Consider the following 25,206-nt stretch of genomic DNA (forward strand, 5'->3'; position numbering starts at 1 on the left):
GCCCTCAAGGAGTTTATAATCTAGTGAACACCATTAGACCAAATGAAATATGTGATAAATCACACAGAAGCAACATGCTAAAGGAATGCAACCAATATGATTAATTTTGTCTAAGGGTGAGTTAGGAAGAACTAAATGGACTATGTGACATTTGAGCTGGATTTTGAAAAAAAATAGAGGTTGAACACACTGAAAGTGGAGCAGAGCACCCACTGTGAGGGAAAAGTACAAGTGCCAGCTAAGACCTGTAGCCAAATGTGAGGCACAGGAAGTGTTGTCTGTGGGCTGAGGTTTAATCCAGGCAATAGAACTAAGGGCCAATAAGCCTGAGGAGGTGATTTGATGATGTATCAAGAAATATTTTGAAAATCTTGTTAAGGAAATTTGGCAAAAAGCTTGGCAAGGTTTTTGAACTGGAGTTTGGTGTGATCCAACATGTATTTTAGGAATATGATCACAGAAATAGAGTGACTGGCATACAGAAATTGAAGCTAAGAGTCAATTAGCATACAAGCAAGATTACTGGGGTCAGGGTGGATGCTGCCAACATTATCATATTATAGTAAACATACCATTTGAAGTTCAACTGTGAAATAAAAATCATTTACAAAATCTGTGTGAAATTACATTTCTAAGTAAATCTGCAGCCCTTACCCAGAAACTGGAATGATGAGGTCTGGACCAAGTTTAACAATGGGTACAAAAAAAGTGATGAGACAAAAACTTAAGTGTGGCTCTATCAGGTGCTACTGTTTCCACTAATTTGTAAATAAAATCACTCTTGAATCAAGCTGGGGAAGCAAACCAAGTTAGTCACACAGTTAACTACTACAATGGGCTTCCCATTTAGTCCCTATTGGTCTCTGTATATATTAGACAAAAGCCAAGCCAAAGCAAAGTCATCAAGGTAGTACCAACAATGTCCCTGGAAGACTGAAACATCATCCCTTTGGTCAAAATGGTGCTTAATTCATATATTTTCAGCCGACGCCAAGAGCAAGAAGAGCAATGTTCTACATGTATCACCACATGAGACCTCAGGTATGACCACAGGTGAGATTTTCATAGATCAAAAAGAAAAACTGTCAAGCAAACAGTTTTACCATTCTGAAAGAAAATGGAGCAAGAAGGTTTTTTTTTTTTTTTTTTTTTTGTATAAAATATATTGTTCTTCCAGGCTGCAGTGAAATAGTTTCTATTTAATTGCACAGAAATCCTAAGAAGGTTACAGCAGTGAAACATTAAAATTCTAAGGGCAACTAATAACATTAAAACTTTATAGCCCCAGATAGAATAATTTAGACAAAAACAACATGAACATATGTTTTGTGTAATAATAACAAACATTTATAGCTGTCAAGAGAGAAAAACACAGGTTTATGCACACCTTAATGGTGTGCATGGGTGAGCATGAGTATATTTAAAACATAATATATTACAAAAATGACAGCAGGCATGGCTCTTCTGGGTACTATGTTAAATCAATGAATAAATTACCAAAAGTGAGCTGTGGCTGTTTGGATGTGTAATTGAGCTTAACGTATGTAGTGTTATTTCAAAAGAAACTGTTCAAGGAGTTTCGAGCCCAATCCACTCTGCATCTATCCTAGGCAGTTTACAAATAGCAATAAATGAAACCGTTTCACAGTAGGAAGGAAGTTTAGTTATACACATTACTTAAATTGAGGAAAAGTTAATTTTAATATGCTTTTCAGGAATTGAAAACAAACTTATAATAATTTGCTTATGTTCACCAAACTGGAAATTGAAATGTTAATATTTGAATTTAAATTTATTTTAATTATTCACTGTATGACTCACAAAATCACTAGAAATTATCTGTTTAACTTAAAAGAAATACATACACAAAACCTTCATAAATATGTTTATTATTCTACTTGTTTTAATTACACAATCTGAATGCCATACTTTTCAAAAAAATTATTAGGACTACAGAATATGAAATAAATTTTAAGCTTGCTTGTGCCAACAAGTTAATGGCAATTGGTAATAACTGTGCTGCAGACAAGACCATTAATGTGATATTTTAGAATAAAAATAACTTCTCATAATTTTCTTTCTAATTGTAAGGTTGTTTGTCTTACTTAGTATTCTACCAGTTTTATGAAACAAAGAAAGAGGTACATTTTCTTACTTGTCCCTGCCCATTTTTCCTGGACTTAATTATCTTGTATTTTTCTACTTTATACGGAAGGCTATGACCATTTTACATAGGAAATTTGAAATAAAATTTCATATAAACAAAGTCCTGAAGATTTTGAATCACACATCTTGCCAGGTAGCCAAAAAAACCACTCAACAAGTATAATTTCTTTTTAGGAGACGGCAACTTTAAGCAATTTAAAATGTTATGATGGGCTTAGGTAACAACCATGCTGACTCCTTATTTTTCATTTCTTTTCTGTTAATAGGGTCATTATATCATGGCAGATGCAGGAATGTCATATGTTGTATGAAAAGGAGACTATTTTTCTTGAACAGCATATTTTTATCTGTTCTATTAGTCCTGTGCTTTGTCATCATTTATGACCATCTAATACAACAAGTATCTTCCAATGCTGTCTGCAATCGTGTAGGGCCCTGAACTCATAAATCCAAAGACTTGCTTTTCATTCTGCACTAGACGAATAGCTTCTTACTAACACTGAAAGTAACAAAAATAAGTTTGTATTTATCAAGATCTTTTTACTCAAAATAATAATACAATTAGATGGAAGGTCATTCCTCAGCAATTTTAGCACCACTTTTATTCACATTGTCACTGTTGATTCACTTTTCCACTCTACTCTCTTCTCCCCAAATTTTGCATGAACCAACCAATTTACTGACTCTGCCAAACAGTAATCCCCCAGGGTTTCTCTGCTTTTATAAGTAGATGATGATTAACACAGTTGGAGCAGTCAGATGCAGACAGTGGAGCCCACTGACGGCTCAATGTTTCTTAGATCAAGATATGGAAATTCATAAGACAGGAAACACTGTTTTACACACTGGGAGTTTTAAGGCCTAGACATTATATGCTGAAATTGTAAAGTTACTTGGAAAAAGCTTTCTTCTGGCACCCTCTTTTTAGTACTCTGTCGGCAACATAGGTCACTGGTCTTAAGAATTGACCCCACAGAAGCATCACTGGTTGTTAAGCAACAAGCCTCAAATACTATGCAGAAAGAATTTACTGAAGCTTCTATGGACAAGGCCATCAGAACCAGAAACTTTCCCTCACTACACTTATTTTAAGTGACCTATTTCCTCTCCTGATTTAAACTGAGTCCTACAGAATTAATAGGCAAGAAGTAGGGGTGTGTGGGAAGTGTAAAGGGACCAGCCGCTAAGTCAATATTAAATCAACTAGCCAACTACCATGTTTTTGATGTTACCCTATGAATACCAAAGCTAACACAAGTAAATAATGAGCTCTTGCTCATAGAAGTTTATTGTAGAGCTCTAAACTCATGTTAACAAACTGTTAACATCAAGACCCTAGACAATCTATCACTATAATAATATCTAAGAACAATAAAAGCAAACATTCAAATCAGATTCTGTACCTTTTAAGTCTCCAGATCTCGCCACCTTAAGATATGATGCTGAGGCTTAAAAAATATGAAGATGTCATGTACTGAATCTGTGGACCAGTGTTTGTGCACTGAAGGAGTCCTAGGAGTCACAGGATGGTGTGCATAAGACACAGCCTGGGCTAGAAGTGATATTTCTGGCTCCCAAGCTACCCTCACTACTATTACCACTGCTGGTACCACCCGAGGTCCTGCCTTGAGGTATTTGGCTCTCAATGCAGGAGAACAGGGAGGCAGACTCCCACTCTGACAGTAACTATAGGAGTTTGGGAATGTTCCAAACATCTCTGATCACCTTAGCAATCATGTCTGAATTAGTCAACCAACTTTGATATTTTCATATATATCATCTAATATCTTCAACAATTCCATGAGGGAGGGTTATAGCATTAGCATTCCTCATTGTGGATGACGAGACAGGTGAACAGAAGGGATTCTCTGACTTGTTTATCCCTTGGGTCAGAACTTCAATTTCCTTATAACTTATGGATATACAGACTCTATGTAAGCTCTCAATTTTCTAGTTCTAAAATTATGATTATTTGTCTCTATCATTAGCTCTAGTCTCAAAGTCAGTTCCTCTCCAATGAAAACAACTGATAACGAGTCTTGAAGAAAACACACTAAATTTAAAACATTTTCACCTACAAAGCATGCCAGTCACAATATTTTACTACTATAGCATATATTTCTATTACAGTTCTGTGAAATATTAGCTTACCAAATCAACATACCTTTTCCTTATCAAAACTATTAAAGATAATAAAGACAGATATTAAAATTAGAAAGTACTAGATAACTCAAGTTAAATAGTAGAAACTAAATAGTTGTACGGTGGTAGGTTCTTTCCTTCATCAACTTTTGGTACTTTTGCAAAACTTGATACAACTCTCACACACATTCTATTAAGGAATGATCATCTTACAGGGATTATAGAAAACAAACATGATCACAAAAGGAGATATGCTTTATTGAAATTACATATTTTATTATTCTCATTGGGAACTCAATAACAAATAAACAATTAACAATTAAGTGAAAATTTGTGTTTAAAATTATAATAGTAGTAAACTGCTCACACTTACCATCAATTCATAACTAGTATGCCTAGGATGTCAGCAAGTTAATTAACTTATATATGACTCCATTTAAAATGTTTTAAAAAACCAAATTTCCAAGTATGGACACAGTAGGCTGCTTTGTTTTACTTTTTCTTTTTTAGCTGTGATGTGCAAAGTTATAGAATATTTTGCACCAAAAACACTTCACTTTAGTTTTATAGAACTAGACTGCATTCTACCATATCAATTAAATTTAATCAATTATATCATTTTAATTCCATATAACCTCAGATAATGGATCAGCTTATAAAACTCATACAAATATTAAAGGACTAAAAAAGGAAAACCACATAACTTAAGGGTTTTTATTTCTGTTGCAAACTTTTTGTTCACTCAACAAGTATATTTTAGAACAATTTTTGAGGGCTATAGTATGCTGAGCATTGCAGTGTACAGAACAATGAACAAGAAATAGCTTCCTATTCAGACAGCATGAAACCTGAGAAATATCTTTAATATAAAATTCAAAAGGAGAATGTGATATAGTTATAATCAAGGTCTAAATGCTAGAGGAATGTTGAAAATCCAGTCATTTTGACACAGATGGGTGCTGGGTGGGAGACAACTGGTGTATTCCATGGTAATGGAGATTAAATAAGTGTAGAAGGGCAAAGACAGAGGGAGCTGGATGAGAAGAACTTAGAAAAGAGGACAAACTTGGAAAACCAGGAGTGATCCCATGAGGCTACAGAAAAAGAAAACAAAGGAGATTTTAAAAACAAGGCTACAAAAGTAGGAATTTTAAACTGGAGTTTGGGGACAGAGGGTCAAAAAAGATCTAGGGAGTAGTGAGCAAGAGGCATAGCTCTCAGGTTCTGACTCAACTGACAAATTCTACTTTGGTTTGTTTTATATGTGGGACCTATGAGTAGGATTTGGTTTGAAAAAATGATAATGGATAATAATTATTTTAATTGAAAACTACCAACCAAGATCAAATATTTTATTTATAGATTAGGAAGAGAGACCATTTGATTTGATAACCAAGAAGCCGTGAGTGAACATTGATGAGGAGAATTATTTCAGTAGAATGTGGACAATAAGTCCATGTAGAAATAAGTTAGAAGAGGTTTAAAACAAAGTAATGGTTTAGCAGTGGCAAAAAAATACTAAAAAACTATTTTGAGATATAATAGGTAGAGAAGTATTCAAATTATATAATATTCAGTAGTCCATAATGTTTTATCAAGAGAGTGAATTTGCTGTTTATTGCATCCCCAATAACTAATAGAAAGTTAAAGGAAGAAGGAAATTATAAAAAATGTTGAAGTTAGGGTATCTTCAGAGTCGGTTAATTCAGTTATTCAATGACAGAAAAACTCATCATCCCCTCTACCATCATTGGCATATAAGTATGGGTTCATAAGCAAACTCCATACACACAGACAAAATGGCATGGCAGCTCAGCTTCCTGTCCTTTTAAAAATATCCAGAGTTTAAAAGGGAATCCTTTCTTATTGTTTGTCTCTTTCTATGAGAAATAAAATCTTCCCAAAGCCCCACAAAGACTTCTTTTCCTATCTCACTGGCCAGAAGTGCAATGACTGTGCCTAAACCAATCATTAATGTGGCAAAGGAACTCTTACGGTTGCCTGTGGACTAGTCATGATTCACACACTCTCTGGCTGAGGAGTAGGATCCATCACACCTGAACAACACCATATGAAAGAAGGTGGCTATGTAGACAAAATAAGGGGTTCTGTCAGAAAAAGGAAGAGAAAAATAGCTATTGAGTAGGCAGTCTACAATGCCTGCTATATTAAGTTTAATATACATTATTTGATGCTGCTGTTGATGGTTATATCATTAGGGCAACATCAGCAACCCATTTCCCTTTTATCAGGAGAAGTGTGCCTATACTTCCTAATATCCAATTTTACCATTTATAGGAAGAAAGAACTATTGATTGTCTTGGAAAAGTACATAAAACAAGAGCTTCTATTTTAAGGCATTCATTGACAGAAGACTGTTGTGAGAGAACAACTGCTTAAAATTCATAATTTCTAAAGAGATTGTATCTTCAAGCTCTTTTGCCTGATTTCCCTTTTGTGTATTAACCAATGGAGAATAGTTGTTAAGTTTTTCTGCACAACTGAGACTAAAAGAAGATACAGATAACAACAGAAGATACTATTTGTCAAAGGTCTAAAGTAGAAATACAACTGAAAACTACTACATAATTGGGTAAAATATAAAAGTACTTACAAAGGAAGAACTTAAATTTACCTTTATTCAGAGATATCTTTGTTCATATCTCTGTTCTCTTTGTCCTGTATCACACAATTAATAATTCCTAACTTTCAACCAAAAAAAGAGGGGGCAATTTCCAATTATAGATTAATAGTAATAGTTACAAAATTCTCACTTATTAGGAAACAACATGGTTTCATTTCCTTCTAAAATACTACAAAAATTAACAGTATCACTAGTCAATGACAATTATAAAAAATACATTTTTGTTCAGTAATATTAGTCTAATTGAGAGAAAAAAACATGACATAACTTCATTAATGAGAATGAGTAGTGGGACCCAGAAAGTTGCCCTTCTTAACAAGAAGGCACTTGTTAAGTGTACAACAGGCCAGGTTCTGGAACATCCAAAGTCTTGAGTACTGGGGAAAGTTCCACCACATGAAGCTGCTGGCATTACACAACAGTCATCATTAATGATGCTACTGGATCTGATTAGCATCAGAGTCATGAGTTTATATCATGCTATTGTTAGTTTACCTTCAAACAGAAAAGAAATGAATGCTTTGGGGATAACGGGCTGGACAGGTGAAAAGAGATGAGACAAAGAAGAGTTTTTAAAATTTCTTTGTAATTCAAAACACATGTCCCTCAAGTTATGGATGAATTTCAGAAGGTTCAGATAAATGCTGAAAGTTTAAACATGCTAATGAAACTTAACTCTTTTCTGATCTAGCAACTAGACAAAAAATTTCCCTTAGAAATGGATGGCTTTGCCAGTTTTAGCCAGATGGATCTATCCAGTGAAATTCAGTATTCTTCTCACCTATATAATGATAGCCTGAATACATACATGAGGTATTAAATCAAAGATAGCAGAGAAATAAGTTCAACCAAACTGGTTTGAAAAAAAATGCAAGAATGTTTGTTTTTTGTGTAGGTTTTATAGAGCCCATATTCCAGAGAAGCGATCCAGGTCATTTTACAGAGCAGAGCTCCCCAACATTATATTTCTTATAAAAGTCTGGAAGAATATAAACTATGTTATGTTAGCTAAACCTCATTCATCATTTACTAGAAGGATGTGTATGTACACAGATTATAGTGGACCAAATATAATATGTCAGAGATTAGACTTTGTTAGACATTTAAATAGTGGTATGATCTAGTTCTGCCCTTTGAATTTATGTCAATTTAGAGACCTTTACCTTCTCAGGTTCAATCTCACCTAATCTTGTTAGAGAGCTTTAAAGCAAAGACTACAAATCTCATCAACCAGTGAGCTAGCCAGCTAAGTCATATTAGATGCTTTTAGTTCTTTTTTTTTTTTTTTCAAAGAAATCACTCAGAAGTATATCCTCTCAGCAAGTCCCTTCAAAGACTTAAAAAACCCTGACAACCTATTAAAACAATCAACCAACTAGATTTGCGTCAAGGAAGTTTAATAATAATAACAACAATAATCAATTTTATAGTATATATTACTAGTTATTTGAAGAAAAATAGGTTAGATAGCTCTTTTAGAGGTTTTCAGTAAAAGATTATTTTATGTACAATAAAAAGCAAGAGTCAAAGGAAGTAAGCAAGAAGCATAGAAAGAAAGAATTAAGATAGGGTTGTATCATTATGTAGGTAAGATAAAGCATCATGAAAGATGAGAAGATGAAGTGAGGTTATATCTTTAGCTCTAAAATGAACAATATGTATTAACCAAATAAAATAAAATATATTTTAAGATGAAATAATGTGTAAAGTGAGTAAAATGAAGATGTTTAGAATGTAGTTGCTACCTCAAGGAGTTTGCAGTCATGAGGCGTATAATCACCTTAAAAGTTAACTACAAAGAGACACATGGAATTTCAAGTCAAAAAAAGAAATGGTATCACAAAATTGTGTGATTAATCACCAAATGCATGGTATTAACAATAAATATAAAGCAGTTTAGAATGGATCGATATTGTAGGAAATCACTTTTGAGAGGTAAAATGAATTCTACTCTACTCTCCAGTCCCTCCTCACCCTCTACCTTCCTCTATTCAAATAATATTTCCGTTGACTAATCACATTGACTTTGACTTCATTCTAATTCCTTTGACTTTCTTCATCTTTACTGAGTTTATCACCAACATCCCTTCTTTCTTTCACTCAAAAGTTATATTCTCTTCTAGAAACTCACAGTTCCACCTGATTCACTTCCTCTCTGTCATTTAAATCATTGTGCAGTGGCCTCCCTTATCCATGGTAGATATATTCCAAACCTCCAGTCAGTGGATGCCTAAAACCACAGATAGTACCAAATCCTACATATTACTCTTTTTCTAATACACATATACTTATGACAAAGTCTAATTTATAAATTAAGACAATAAGAGATTAACTAATAATAAGGGTTGAGGTGTAGTTCAGTGGTAGACCACTTGTCATCTGAGGCCCTGGGTTCAATCCCCAGTATTGTATCAAATAATACACACAGGATACCTATAACAATATACTATAATAAAATTCTGTGAATATTGTCTCTCTTTCAAAATATTTTATTATACTGTAGTCAACTTTCTTCCTGTGATGCTGTGAAATGATACTTAAACCACTTGACAGCTTCTCTTTGGCATGTCTGAATTTCCAGGATCGCTGCTCTTGTTCTTTAAGGCTATTATTAAGTAAAATAAGGGTTGCTTGAACATAAGCACTGTGATACCATGACAGTCAATCTGATAACAGAGATGGCTACTATATGACTAATGGGCCAGAACAGTATATGGCATGGATATGCTGGACAAAGGGGTGATTCATGTCCTGGCTGGGACAAAGAAGGACGGTTAGAGATTTCACCACACTACTTAGAGTGGTATACAATTAAAAACTTATGAATTATTTGTTTCTAGAATTTTTCATGTAAGAATTTTCAACCACTGTTGACTGTAGGTAACTGAAACCATGATATTATGGCTAAATAGTACTATTATTCATACTCTTTCTTGTTCTTCTTGAAACTGTCACCTTCAACTGACCTTATTTTACTACTCCTGTTCTTCAGCTTGACCTACGTTGCTACTGGCACCCAGCATTCTGGACTGCAAAAGCTTACAGTTTCAGTGTTGAGCATGTTGATTCTCACATCATCCCCAGTTTTAGCATGGCATCCCTACTCTCAGTAACCCTAGGTATTCCTCAAGATTCTATTGTACCTTTGTTTTATTTTCATACAATAGTCTCTTACTTGTCAATACCAACTGCCAAAGCTATAGACATTTATTTCAATTTGGATTGCCAAACCTATTTCCTTAGCCTTGATTACTCCAAGCTTCAGCCTTGTATTTTCAACTGTTATCCATGACCACATAAATGATATTTAGGGTTATCCTATTTCCAAATCATTGTTCTCAAAACTGCTTATACTTTGGAATCACATGGGGAGATAACATAAGTGTCTTCACCCAGGCTTTAGACCTAGATAGTTTTATTAATTGGGCATCAAGTTCACTGTACTAAAAGAGTTAATTATCTTTCTCTTCAAAACTGTTCTTTATCAAAAACATGTCCAACCTCAGTTAACACTGTTTTAACTGATCATGCTCAATCCCTGAAGTCACTGTTAACTCCTTTCATCTCTTTATCCCCTAAATGCCAAAGTCTATTAATTCTTCTTCTATGATATTGCTCTTAATTTTTTTCTTTATATTATTACAGCAACCATTTTAAATCAGCTGCCTTTAGTTGCTGTACTAGTTTCCTAATTCATTTTCATGATTTTTAATTCTTCCCCTTTCATCATACCCTTTCCATCTGTTTTCTGTGGCCAAATTGAATCATTAAAAACACTCATGGAACACTAATAAAAACAACTCTTCAACTTGGTATTCAAAGCTCTATGGAATATAGCTCAAAGTTTTTCAGGCTTTATCCTCATGAGGTCCTCTCTCCTTCCCATAAACACAAGGACACTCTATGCTCAAAAAGCCAAATTATTCACTTCTCACCATTCTCTAGATGTCTCTCATTTTTTTCTTTTCCACACTTTTTCTTGCTATATCTTCTGCCTGGAATGTTCTTCCTAGTACCAATTAAACTGAATACTGGAGACCTCTGCAAAATCCATCTTCTCATAGGGTGAAAGCCTTCTCAGAGACAATCAGTTGAAATAATGTTCCCTCCCCAAATTTCCCTATCTCGTCTATGCCTTATGATAGTACTTAACACACATTACATACATGTATGCAATTTAGGATTACAAACAACATGCATGTATGTAATTTAGGATTACATACATGTGTAAAAAATATCTCTACTACTAGGCAGTGTAAAAGAGAGAAATGGTGTGCTGTTCATGGTTATGTCATTACAGTGTAGGGACACATTCAATATTTATTAATTTTAAGGACATATTAGAATAGTATAGATAGAATGAAAAAAAAACATTAGTAAAATCAAAGAGAAAAGGGAAAACATATTTGGAAGATGGTAGATAAACTAGAAAATATATAAAATGAAACACTGATGTGAATGTCTACTAAGAAGTTAGAATCAAATGAGCTTAAGGGGTTTGGCCTTTATCCTGTCATGGATAGTTTCTAAGAAGACTGTCTCAATACACATGATTATGTCATACGTTTTGAATGTGTTTTGTTTTTTTTTCATCAGGAACATGATGAAATTTAAGAGATAGGACTGCTAGAATTCTTGGGACAAATGAATGAGACAAACTAGATAGAAGTCTTAACATGAAACTATACCACAGTAAGTCTGCTGTAAATGCTAACCCCACTAATAAAATATTATATAAACACACACACACACACACACACACACACACACACACACACACACACACACACACTGCTTATACAACAATATCTAAGACGTCAAAGAAAAGGAAGTTTTTCTGTTTTTGATTTCCAGAGCTTGAGAAAGAAATGAATAAGATGGAAGAGACCCGTGAAAACACTAATGTCCATGAAATTCCATGGGCAGCCTGTGAATTAAGACCTCTAAATGACAGGTGAGGCAATGGCTTTTAGTTTTTACTACATTTCACTAGATATATACTTTCTTCTCTTTTCTTTCTCCTCCTGTTCCTTCTCACTTCTCTTTTTCACTTTCATCGTTTTAGCCTCTTCTTTAGGCTTCTTTTTTCCTTCTCCCCTTCTCACTTAGTGAGGTCCCTGGATTTGCTTAGTCCTGCAGGGGCACTACTAATCAAGCATTGGCCTCTAGAACACAGCTAGGTATAAAGATGAGAAGCCACTGCCCCAACTCAAGGCAAAATGGCCTAGAAGCCATAGTGAGATCGGGCCTTGAGCTCTAGCCCAACAGGATCTCCAATCTATTTCCTGAGAAACATTAACCCTCATTTGGCCATAGTGGGAGATGTTCTGGACCTCATGGAAAAGAGCACTCCAGTACATTGGAAAAATATCTGTCTCTGGTAGTATCATAAATACATAAGTGGCCATCTTCTAAGTGAAATCTGAAGAGAAGGATAAAACAAAATGTGGATATCTCTATGTCTCTTGACTTCACTGGATGAAAGAGATACTTTGGGTGTGGAATACTTCAAAGAGTGTTTGGAGTATTCAAGGTGTTGACTGTAGGTGTGTGTATAGTTGCCATTTTAAAAGAAGTTCTAGGTGACTCAATAAGCACAAGAGCCAGAACAAAGTAATCCCTTTAGCAGACAATGATCTCCCTGGTTCAGCCTGGGGCCCCTGCCAGAAACAACACATTCCAGGAAAAAGTGAAAATCACACACCAACATAATTGTTTCATGCTTTCAAAGAATTAACTTATTAATTTTAAGGCATTTTTAGAAGCAATTCTACATCTTGACCTCTTTTTTGTGCTTAAATAGTTAATGGATTTTTTTAAAAAGTTGACCTCCACTATATATTAAAAAATCCCTCTAATGGATTTATTATGCTATCTTCAAAATAGAAAAGGTTGAATATAAAACATGAGTTCTGCTAATAAAAGATGGCTCTTTTGCAAAGATCTAAGTTTGTATCCAATATCATACTTTTTCATAATTCTATATATCATAGAGTCAGAGATTAGACATCCTTAGACAAAATAAGAAAAAAATGAAATAGCTATTCACCTCAATGACATTTCACCATGTTGATCAGAGACACCAAAGAATTTCACTTCCAGATTCTTGCTGAGTCAAATGTTCCCATCATCAAGGTCACCAGAAATGGAAGTACAGTGTAGAAAAGCAAGATAAATTATGGTCTTATGCACCATATAGACCATGATAGGGCTAACCACTAGCTATCCTTTGACCTTCTAAGTATTTTTAATTTTTATGGGTATATCTACCCATACATCTGATGATATACAAATTTAAGTGCCTCAAAGATATTAGAGAAAAATTTTTACTTGATTCTATCACAAATTTAGTAACCACACTGATCTTCAAAGAAGTAACTCATTTTGTTTCTGTCTTTCAAAAAACACTCTTTTGAAGAAATCTGCCCTTTTGATAACAACAACAAAAAGATTATCAAAAATTCCACAATGGAAGAAAGAGCTCTGCCTAGGTACTGCAAATCAGGACTGTGATTATATAGTTCAGCAGGAAAGGAACTGGATCAGATGCAGGCTTTTAGGAAGAATTCTGAACAGAAGAGGTGGAATTGGTAATGCATTTACTACTCATTTGCTTGCATCAAGAACTCCATTCCATTTCAATCTGCCAACATCCTAATTAAGATGATCTGAATCTTAGGTGATCTATTATTCTAGATCTAAGATAGCCCAAACTACGTTAGACAAGATGTTACACTGTGTGCTTACATTGAAACGATAAGGCCATTGAGCAGAAAAGCATGTCTTCTCTCATGTCTGGCTCAGCACTGGACAAAGTCCCTGTCAGCACTCAATGAATAACAGCAAGGCCTTTGCCTATTGTCTTTCTCTCTACTAGTTTAGGCATGATTTAATTTTATAAATTCATTTCTGATTCTTTTTGACAACATATACCTGTGTTCTTCTTTACATGGGTAGAAGAGAAAAGTGTATCAAGTATTTTTTATGCACGTGTACATCAGCATATGCAGAACTAACAACATATTAATGCATATTCTCATTCAATGCCATAATACTGTTTGCGAAGAGCCCATATTAAAGAATACGCCAACTATATAAGCTCATGAGCCAGCAGAGAAAAGAATGTAGAGACAATGCTTTGTTGTATCAAATCTCTGAAAAGACACTCAGGATCAAACTACTCTGTACAATAATGTCCAGTTGAACTATTACCCGTGAGGCACCATCTAATATAGAGAAAATGTCTTGCAAATGTACTCTCAAAATCAGTTCTTTTATAGCCCCAATTAAAAAAAAAGTTACTCATAAAATATTAGCATTATGTATTATGCTAACTGGGTTAAGACAGGCATCTGGTAAACAAACACACAAAAACATGTGTTAATACTGGACTCGCCTTCACTTGACATCTCAAGAAAGGTCAGGTTGTCAGTGATAAACCCAAGTCAAAGGCCATGCAGATGCCCATTCTCATCAATATCTAAAACAGTCCTTTGTAGGTGTGAGCAAACATATTTAAGAAATGTCTGTAAACTTACTCTCCTGCTATTGTTGAACAGATATCATTGATGACCTTCAGAGTCTGATATCCATTTCCAAAGGATGATGACTTCAATCTAAGAGCCTCAAAGAAGACAGATAAAATAAGCACAATCCTAGAGTTCAAAGCAGCAAACCCTCTGTCTCCTTTAACTAAGGAAATGAAGATGCTGGTTGGGACCCAGGCTAGGTCACCCTTATAGTAGCTGTAAAGTTTTCTGAATTTATAATAAAATCTTCAAATATTCCTTGTTCTGGAAACTTATCTGTTTCCTTAAAAAGGACAAAGGAACCATTGTTGCCTGCTTTCAGTGATGCAAAGTTTGATAAGTCATATGGGGAAATCCTGGCCTGGATTCTAAGACATCTGTAAAGATGCATGCTTTACAAGAGAAAAGTAGAGACGCAGGAAGAGAACATTTTAAAGGAGGCTATGTGAAAAAAATTTGTAAATGCTTGCTTTTTTCAGGATTTTTGTTTCATGCCTTAAAAGGTCAAAAAATAATATAGCCTTTGTAGGACACTGGATATTCACTGTGTTTTGAAATCCCTCCAGCAATATACACCATTAAAAGATTTAACATACTGAAAGCCTAGTTTAAGGAGATAAACTTTTACCAAACTAGCTAAAATGAAATACATAATTACAAGCATATTTTCAATTTTTGGATGTGAGTACCGAAGCTCTATTTCTACAACTGTTAAATTCTGTTCTGTATTTCCATATATAAAAGATTTCAGTCCTGGGAAAACACTTTTTTTTAAAAAATGAAATACAACAAATAAGGTATGCTGCCGAGTCCTGGGGGAGAAGTTTCCCAGAGTCTTTGAATTTCCTCCTATCCTCCTTCTTTACAAGATTTCTAAGACCAAGTCCTTTTCTGCAGTCTCTCAAACAAGGTAAAAAAGAAAAATACCCCCTAGATATATTCCTTAGATTTTCTATTATGCTTCTCAAGCTCCCAGTAGCTTCTGAAGTAAACCTAAGATGAATTCTGGAGTTATTTTTTATTATGTTTTAATTTCAGTTCCTCTTTTAGGTCTAAGATGAAATAGATGATCATAACTGCTGTGCTTAAAGATGCATTTCATGGCACAATTTGTACATGACCTGTGCAAGGTCACATCATGGAAAGGGGACTGACATGATGGATAAGGAGCCAAATACTGATTTTAGATCTATTATAATTATTTGCTTATTTTCTCCATCACTAGAATATGAAGTCTTGTACATTACATTTCCTTATTTAGGATTTTCTATAGGCCAGTATGTTAGGACTGTTAACTCTTTTCAATTCGCATGAAAACCTTTTGAGGTGAATATTATCATTACTTCTATTTTAAAAGTGAGGAACCTGAGATATAGAGAAGTAATTTCCCCAAGGACACCCAAATAGCAAATGCCAGTTATTGAACCCAGGCAGTTTGACTTCACAGACTGAGCCTCTCTATCACTCTATTTGCCCCAGGGACTAATGTTCATAAACATTAAACAAAAGAATGATCATTCTGATATCTCCATAGTTTCCTAAGCTTAAATTGAGAAATATATATATATATATATTTTTTTTTTTTTGGCCTTAAAGTGATTCTGTATTCACCCTTGAATACGTATGTGTTTATTTATCCAGAGAAAATTTAGTCCAGACTAGGGAAGAGGGAACTAGTTGGGAGTTGAAGGCCTAGAGTTCTGTGGGCTCATCCAAGTCAAAGTCTCAAAACTCTCTGTGCCTCCCTTAGGTTGCACATCCATAGACACCTACGAAAGCTTATTCTTATATCTGCTTTTTAGATGTACTACACTGTGCAGATAATGTGACATGAAAATGCTTTAGAATAGAACTACTATTAATAAGAAGAAAAGTATGTTATTCTTTGTAAACTGATATGACTCCTGGCATTTTCACTTTTGGAATGATTCAAATAAATTTTATATTGTTGTTGTTGTTTTAAAGAAGTGAGGCACCCAAATCATTAAAAACCAGATGTATTTATTTTCCCTCCTCATATCTGAATTCATATCTTAATAAGTCTCCTGAGTTCATTGTCACCTATTACACCCTTTGAAGCATTTAATACTTACATTTTACAAGTATACTTTATTTTCTGTTTATAATAATTCTTGCCCAGTGCGAAGACTGGAAAATTCAAAGATATTTAAAAATATATAATTGCATATTATAGGTCTCTTCCAATTTTTTTATTATATATTATTTTAATTTTTTTTTTTTTAAATTAAACCCAGGGACATTCAACCATTATCCTTTTCATTTTTTCATTTTTTTAATCTTTTTATTTTGGGGGGTACTGGGGATTAAACTCAGGGGCACTCAACTACCAAGCCATATCCCCAGTCCTGTTGTATTTTATTTAGAGACAGGGTCTCACTGAGTTGCCTAGTGACTCGCTGTTGCTGAGACTGGCTTTGAAATCGTGATCCTCCTGCCTTAGCCTCCCAAGCACTGGTATTACAGGCGTATGCCACCAACCTGGCACTCTCTTCCAATTTTTTAAAATTTTCTTCTAAAACATTCTTAATAACTATGTAAAACTTTCATTAGAATAAGATATAGTATGAATTAAACAGTCCCAGTTTTGAACATTTCAGCTGATACTAACAGTTCACTATTATAAGTAACACTTGCAACAAACATTCTTTCTCATTCATGTTGCGTGTGTAGTTCTGCAGGAAAATGGGCCTTCTTAGAGCCTATTACAGTGGTTTTCTGGGAGCCTGTTGAAATGCAAGTCATGCGCCCTTCCCATGGGTCTGATTTGGTCTGATGAGGGATATAGGCAGGTAGTCACTCTTTTTGAGAAATGCTGACACCACCTCTACTGTGAAAATACTTTTCTCTTCTTTGGGTTATATTCTTCATTCTCAATACCTCCCTACAAAGTGAACTAATTTGAAAGTGTCTATTTCAAACTGACACTGTTGATAGGGGTTCTTTATTGACAAAAAGTGCTTTTATGAATTTGGTTGATTTTGCCATTTCAGGAGCTCCAGGTTGGCACATCCTTCACCTCCCACTCCATTGATCACTATAGCCAGGAACAGGTTTTTACACACTGCAATGGGGTGTTATTTCCCTGCTTTCTTCAAACTCTCCCATTAGCTAATAACAAGACACCCAGTTTCCCTTAACTTCTCCCTCTTTAACCATACTCACCGGTCAGCTCAGAATGTCACCTCCTCAGAGAACTCTGATGCCCTGATATAAATCACTTCTCCCAGCTCAATCTCTTATCAAATCATGTATTCTGATATTAGAATCTGTCTCTCCGACTTCATGATAAGCTGCATGAGCCAGGCACTGAGTCTAATGGTTCATCCCTAATGCCGGGCGCCACAGTTGGCCCTGAGCAATACCAGTGAGAGGCAATGCTCTAGGTGCTAACAAATGTGGGCTCTAACATTAAAGGGTGCAGATTTAAATCCTAGTTTTGCCATTTAGTAGCTGTGTGCCCTTCAGCAAGTTGCTTAACCTCTTTGTGCCTCTATTTTCTCCCGGGGGCATTATAGTAGAACTGTGTTATAAATCTGTTGAGATGATGAAATGAGAGAATATAGAAGTGCTGTAGAATATTTTCTGGCATGCAGAATGCACCTAATACAGGATAGCCCTTAAAGAATAAGTACTCAGTATCCTCTTTGTTAAATAAATAAAACACAACTGAATTTTCAGTTGTGTCCTTTCTCATCTTCCTTCTCCCCATTCCCATCCCCACAAAGTCAAAGCTTTGCACAATTTTTCCCTGAAGTCTGCTCCTTAAAATAACTCCAAGTCTGCTGAATACACTCTCCATTCCGTGTTATTAGTTGCAGCTTTGATCCTTTCATCACATCATTTCCTAAAATATGTTCTCATGTGCCAAGCCACCTCTCTTCCTTCCTTCAAGTATTTCCTGAAATGTGACCTCCTCCATGGAACCTTCTTTAAGTAAAACTGAGCTCATCATTCCATCCTCTGTTTCCAACAAATAAGCTAAAGTTGTTGTTTGAGGTTCCAAAGCTGTAAATTGCCTGAGCTTTTCACTGGCTGCATGGGTCTCAGCATTGCAGTGCTGATTTTGGTTTCTCCTCTGTCTACATTTAAGAATTTGAGTCTAATAGAGGCAAAGTGTTTGTTTAACTTGCTCTGTATACATTTAGCACATTGCCAATCCACATGGATGCTGAAGAAATGTGATTTGATAACCTTTTACTTGCCTCGTCCATGTCAGGAACAGAAACCAGGAACTCTTAAATTTGTTTGCCCCATGTTATCATATGTTTCAATGCTAAGTCTTTTAGGAGACAACATATACAAAAGTAAGGCAAAACTGCAGAAAAATATCAAGTGAATAAAATTATTTTCCACATTATGAGTCCAAAGATACCTTTCATACAGTAGCACTTTGTATTGAAAGGTGTCTCATTTAAAGTTCAGTCGCATATGCTGCATGGGTTATTTTGTAAATCTAAAATGGATAACCAAAACATGTCAATACTCATTTTTAAAATACTTGTTGTATTCGGTGCATGCACCATTATGGAGAACTTACACTCAGAGCAAAAAGATTTGTAGCAAAGCATATGACCTTCTTCCCACTACAATGACCATCCCCTAATTAGGCAATGCATCTGATAGTCATTAACAGGAATGAGATAATGAATCACTTTCTCTCTTCTTTGTTAATTTGCTGTAACCAAGCGGCTAATGGATGTCAGAGCTGAGTGATTGCACTGATTATAGTGATTTATAGTTGCAACAAAACAATTTAAAACCATTCTGATTATTCATGTTAAAGATGCTTTATGTTTTGTTTACTAAATGTTTTATGTCCCCTTTTCTCCCACCCCTAAAGTACTTCCTCCTCCTAACCTGCCACTTTTTACAAAAAGACCTCTTCCTGTAAAACTTGAAAGTGGTAGGCTTTTTCCCCTCCTTTTTTCATTGTTTTAAACCAAGCCACTTCATTTTGTTTATATATAGAGAGATAGATATATAAAGTTTACCCACTAGACACAAAAAGCCTTAGGGGTGGAAGAAAACTTCAGTGGTGCATAGTTCAAAAAGAAGACAGGAATAAGAGGAAATAAGACAAACTTCAAGCCACTTACCTTGGGGCTTCCAGTCCCTTCCTCATCCTCTACAGACACATCAGTAGCCAGTATCTCGGCTTTGATGATATCCAGAGCTCTGAGAATCCAGCTGTGTTGCCGTTTGATTTGCCTCTGCAACTCCTTCCATTGACTTGCAATCATCTGCAGCATGTCCTTCAGTCCTTCTCCAAAAGGAGGGGAAAGCACAAGTTGGGGACCTGACTGAATCTTTACCCATTATTAAATTTTATGTAGTGATTTAGGTGGATATATCAAACACTCTACATGTTTTTAAATGACCTTGCCATCACCTTCCACATTAGTATTTGTCACTCAGAAAAGAGAGTGGCAATTTCTGAAACAATATATAAGGACAAAAAATAGAATAACCACATAGATGCCTGGTTTAGAAACAGACTTAAAATCAGTGTATTGACTGAAAAAAGGCATGTGAACAAAAATCAAAATGCATAAAGATTATTAACACTACAGTTTCACATTCAGGTGAAAGGCCCTGTGTTTATCTGTGTAGAGGCATTATAATGATCAGAAAGATGTACTGAAATAGGTAAAGTTAATTCAATGAGAAATACAGTAAATGGGCCGGAAGTAACACAGCAGTCTTCAACACATCCGATTAATGCTGTGCTTTTCCTATTTAGCTGTAGTAAGCTCAAAGAGCCAAACTGTAACTCATCCTTTATTATGGTCTTCTACTCTACCAGGAGAAGCATAACAAATGATGACAAAATGATTTTTTATTTGTAATCTGTTCCTCTTAAATACATTAATACTGGGCTAAGAATTGGTTGAAGGCCCAAAATCTGCTATTTGCAAAGACCAGCAAAGAACACAAAATGCTCATATGTGTGAATTGGCTGGGAAATAATCAGATACCTTTAGATTGCCTGCCTTATATCTGTAATGATATCTATAAGCACCCTAATGCATATGCATTGTAACTATATGTACAATTCTCATTCATTATCTTAATGTTATTTCCAGAGCACCTACATCAAAAAGCATGTCAATGTGAAGTTTTCAAGAATGTGATTTCAATTGAAACTCAGGCGAACAGCAAGCCCAAAATAAAATGAACAGACCATTTGGAGGCAGTATTTCATCTTATAAGTATCACAGCATTGTATGCAGTATATGAAACATTTATAAATCTTGAAGGTCAATCTGATAATGTAAATATTAATAATACATAAGGAAGTGAATATATGCAGTAATTTACAGCAATGCTTCTTCATTCTTAATAGTCTAGAGACATAAAGACTTGCAATATTTCAGGAGGATTTACCTGCTTTGTGAGATGCAATAAGCTCGAGAAGTTGGTGTCCTTCCTCCTCCACAGCTTCCTTGAGAGCACAATGACTGTCTACATTCAACTTGAAACTCTGCAAAGAAAAATATGAACATCAAACCCTGGAAAGGCAGTTGCACACAAAACATCCATACAAAATTACTTGCTTCTTTTTATCAAGAACCACACAGCCCAATTTACCCCCAATAGACAAACTAATTTGCAATACTAAAAGCTATTGATATTTGGGATCTGGGCTCAAAATGTTTCCATTAGATTAGCACAGTGCATCTGTTTGGAAACAGCTGACAAATCTGGAAATTCATTAAGCTTTTATGAAAAGTCACATCCCGTAGGCTATATCAAGAGTAGCAGTGTTCTATAAAATACACTGAATTTCTACCGGCACATATGAGCTCTTTTCTTCATTTTTTAGAAGTGCTGGTGATAGAACTATTTATGAAACCATAAAAATTGGCAGCAGAAAATATATTAGACTCATGTGTGCATATATAAATTCATTAATACAGTAGGGTTTGATTCAGCTGTCCCTCAGATATTCCAAAAGCACAGAACATGGAGGTGAATTTAGGTGCCATACTGAGGATTCAAATGCTTCTCAAATCTTTGCTTTTTAAAAGATTATTCTTTATAATATTACACTGCTGTACAAATAAATATATCAAGTACATCAGGGGTATTTTCCCTTCATGATAGTCATCTAAAAGACAAAAACTGCTCTCATGGCTGAAACCTAACTCAAGAGCAATTTCTTTCAGGAAGGCTTCCTTAATGCCTCTGCAGAGTTAATCACTCCTTTCTTTCTGCTCCTGATACCTGCTTCTATTGTAGAATTTATCATACTGTATGTGGCTTTATTTCTATCTTTGTCTACCAAATTATAAGTAACATGAAGAATTGCCACTTTCACATATCTCTTCAATTCCTGTCACATACAAGGTGTTCAATAATTGTTTGCAAGCATAGTAGACATCTGTTGAACTTGATCAATAATGCTCTCTAAAGGGAAGGTTTCCATTTAAATATTTTAAGGGCTGGAGATGTAGCTCAGTGGTACAGTGCTTGCCCAGCATGTGTGAGGCCCTGAGTTTGATCCCTAGCACTACAAAAAATAATAAATAAATATTTTAAGAAACACAGATGGTTTGCCAAATATTTCTCCACCTCTGGAATGTTATAAGAGATTCCAGCCACAGGAAGTTCAAGAGAGAGTAATCACAGTAACCAATCTGTTTAATCAATGATTACTCTTCAGGGTAAAAATTCATTCCTTGACTTAATTGGAACAAGCATAGATTTGAAATAACTATGTGCCAAATTTTGGCTTCTTCATGACAGGGCTTCAAAATAAACAACATGTTTTGCTCTCATGAAACATTCATTGAATAACAGTATATATACTGCATTGTACTTGGTATTAAGAATATTTGACAGAAGTTCAAAATGATCCAATCCAGGTTGGAATGAGTTTCAGATTGAAGAGGTAAACAACCATAAGTTGTAAAATTAGGTATTCATTCACTCACCACCTAGAAACCATGTACTGTGCCTGCTCTGTCACTAAGTCGGGCAACAGAGATTTGGACATTATAAAGCAAGGCCTCTGGCATCAAAGGGCCACTGCACGTGTTGCTAGGAGAACAAAGTACAGCCTGAGTCAATTTAGATGCTTAATGGCGAGTCTGGGCTCTCGTTTTCTCCATGGAGAAAAGGGGTCTTTTTAAAAAGTGCAGAATACAGAAAGAATTATCAAAAGAACCTAGAAATGAAGAAAATAGAGATAGACCTTGAAGTATAAAAATAATTTTTGACTAAAAAAATTCAAAAGCAAAGAATCAATTTGCATCTGATTTTCTGTTGTAAGATACAGTGATAACATCAGCCAAATATGACAGTAAGTAACAATATTAACTTTTCTGAAAGAGTATTCACCATTCCTCGTAATGTAGTTTTAGCTACCAGTATTTGGTTGAATAAAATAAAACAAATCAATATATAGGAAGCCTGGTGCTTCTGGTCAATCCAAATAATACTATATCTGTGAAAAATTAAATATTTATTTTATAGTCAAAACATGGGTGTGTTTACTTCTTACCACTGTCATGAAAATCCTCAATGCTGTAGCAATGCCATGCAGAATAAAATACATGTGTGTTTCGGGAAGAAGGAACAGGGAAAAGAGAAATATCTAAGATCAACTGAAGAGCATTAAAATTTAGGGGAAAATCGATTCTACAACTGTAAATTTGGCCTAAGGCTCTCTATGAATACTATTTACTTACAACAAATTTGGGTTGGATGATTGGTGATCATGAGCTTTTGCAAAGAGCATCAGGCCTATGTCATAGAGCAAAAGAGAACCTTAGGAGCTATAAGTAGGTTGGATATTTTGACATAATTGAAGCCAAAATATAGAATAGATACAGCTGGGTCTGGCTGTGCTTCAAGATGATGTGGAAGCATTTGATTAGGAAATTGGAAAAGATAAGATATTTATTATTAGGAAAAAGTCTGATAAGCTTAATGTTGTATAAAAGAACCATTTAACATAACTATTACCCAAATGGTACAATATTGCTTGATTTTCAGGTGCACCCATTAACTATGAATATAAACTAAGGAATTCACAACAGGCCTCTGAGAAGGCAGACAAGCAGGCATATTAACAAAATTGTCAATGAAATTTCTGGCTGCTAAAGGATTCTGTAATAAGCTCTCCCTATTTTGCCCCCACCTCTTCCCTAGAGAATGAAGCAGAGATAAAAAGGCTTTCTTTTCCTAAATTTGATATTTGGACACATTTCCATTCTTGAGCCATTAACACATTTCCTCAGAAATGACATATGGTGTATGTTCTTTCTGCAATATCTATACCACTCCCTGAAAATGTGGGTCATTCTCTGGAGACTTAATTTATGGTAAGAACATTGCCACAGGCAGGTACCAAGATCCGATGTCACTGATTATATGAAATTCCATAAATATGAGTAATCTGGGTCCTAGGGGACACCAAATCTTTTTTAGTGTCTTTAAAGCAGCATGTAACTGAATGACTAAAAGAGAAAAACTAGAAAGTAGAAAAAGTCAATGACTGAAACAAATACTGAATTATCCAAAAGATGATACATCAGAGGTTAACTAATGGGCACTTACATTACTATAATTTCTGGCATGACTTATATAGATCTTGGATATACTACTTCTTGGCAAGAGTCAATTCAGGTATGCCCATTGATCATACTGTGGTCATGATAAGACCCTACAAAGTAGAAAAAATAATACATCTAATCCTATTACATGCACATAATTTTTCTTTTTTGGTACTAGGTATTAAACTCAGGGGCACTGAACCACTGAGCCATATCCTCAGCCCTACTTTTGTATTTTATTTAGAGATAGCATCTCACTGAGTTGCTTAGAGTTCTCTAAGTTGCTGAGGCTGGCTTTGAACTCACAAGCGTCCTGCCTCAACCTCCAGAACTGCTGAGATTACAAGCATGTGCCATAGCACGGGACTTACATGCATATTTCTGAATGGCACTATTTGATGGTCACACAGACATGAAATAAAACCAAGCAAATATATACTTTAATGCAAATGAAACAATAATAAAACACAAAGAATGACTACGTATGAGGAATCATAAGAATAGACATGGATCTCCTGGAAGTGGGGGGAATAATCACAAAGGTTCAAATGTCTTAAGTGATCCCATCTTAGCAGATCATATCATGAACACAGACATTCCTCTATGGATTACTGTTCATATCTGCTAGATCCAAAGTTCTACAAGTCTTGTAATGACTGTGAACAGAGAGGATAGAGTTATTGAGTCTTTCCTGACCTAAATTTATATTTATAAGGTATACATTTATACAATAAATATTTATTGATCAACCTCTGTCAGGTCTACAGATATAAAAGTTAGCAATAATAAAGATAATAAAGTTAGTAATCCTGGTCTTCGGGCAGCTTACAGTCTAGTCTACTGAGGAATAGATAAGAACAAGTATCTTTATACAACCCAGTACAGAATAAATATGTAATTAGGATTTGGTGTATAATATAGAGTTGTGGAGCCTTAAGCAAACTGAACAACAATATGCCTTGTCCAATGAGATTTAAGTGTGTTTGTTTGATTTTAATTTAAAGATTATGCCAGCCAAGCAAAAATAAGACTGTGGGCTGCATTCCATGTGAGAGTGATAAGTGCTGAGTAGGTGCTGTAGGGGTCCATGTTGGGGTCCAAACTACTCTGTAGAGCCTGGTGTGGAACTTGTGAAGAATGAACTGAT

At 35.1% G+C, this 25,206-nt stretch overlaps 1 protein-coding gene across 2 annotated transcripts in view; it reads right to left on the reverse strand.

Annotated features, from left to right (window-relative positions):
* Positions 1-25,206, reverse strand: part of AKAP6 (A-kinase anchoring protein 6) — a 481,595-nt gene that overhangs the window by 203,538 nt on the left and 252,851 nt on the right. Inside the window, exons 6-7 of one of the 2 annotated variants that reach the window (XM_079127203.1) lie at positions 20,887-20,983; positions 19,599-19,765 (exon numbers count right to left, since the gene is read on the reverse strand). In XM_079127203.1, coding sequence (XP_078983329.1) covers positions 19,599-19,765; positions 20,887-20,983 — 264 coding nt within the window. The remainder of the gene's footprint in view (positions 1-19,598; positions 19,766-20,886; positions 20,984-25,206) is intronic. The other variant, XM_079127204.1, reaches the window with a different exon arrangement.

The sequence above is a fragment of the Sciurus vulgaris genome, assembly GCF_902686455.1.
Source record: "Sciurus vulgaris genome assembly, chromosome: 2".
Lineage (NCBI taxonomy): Eukaryota > Metazoa > Chordata > Mammalia > Rodentia > Sciuridae > Sciurus > Sciurus vulgaris.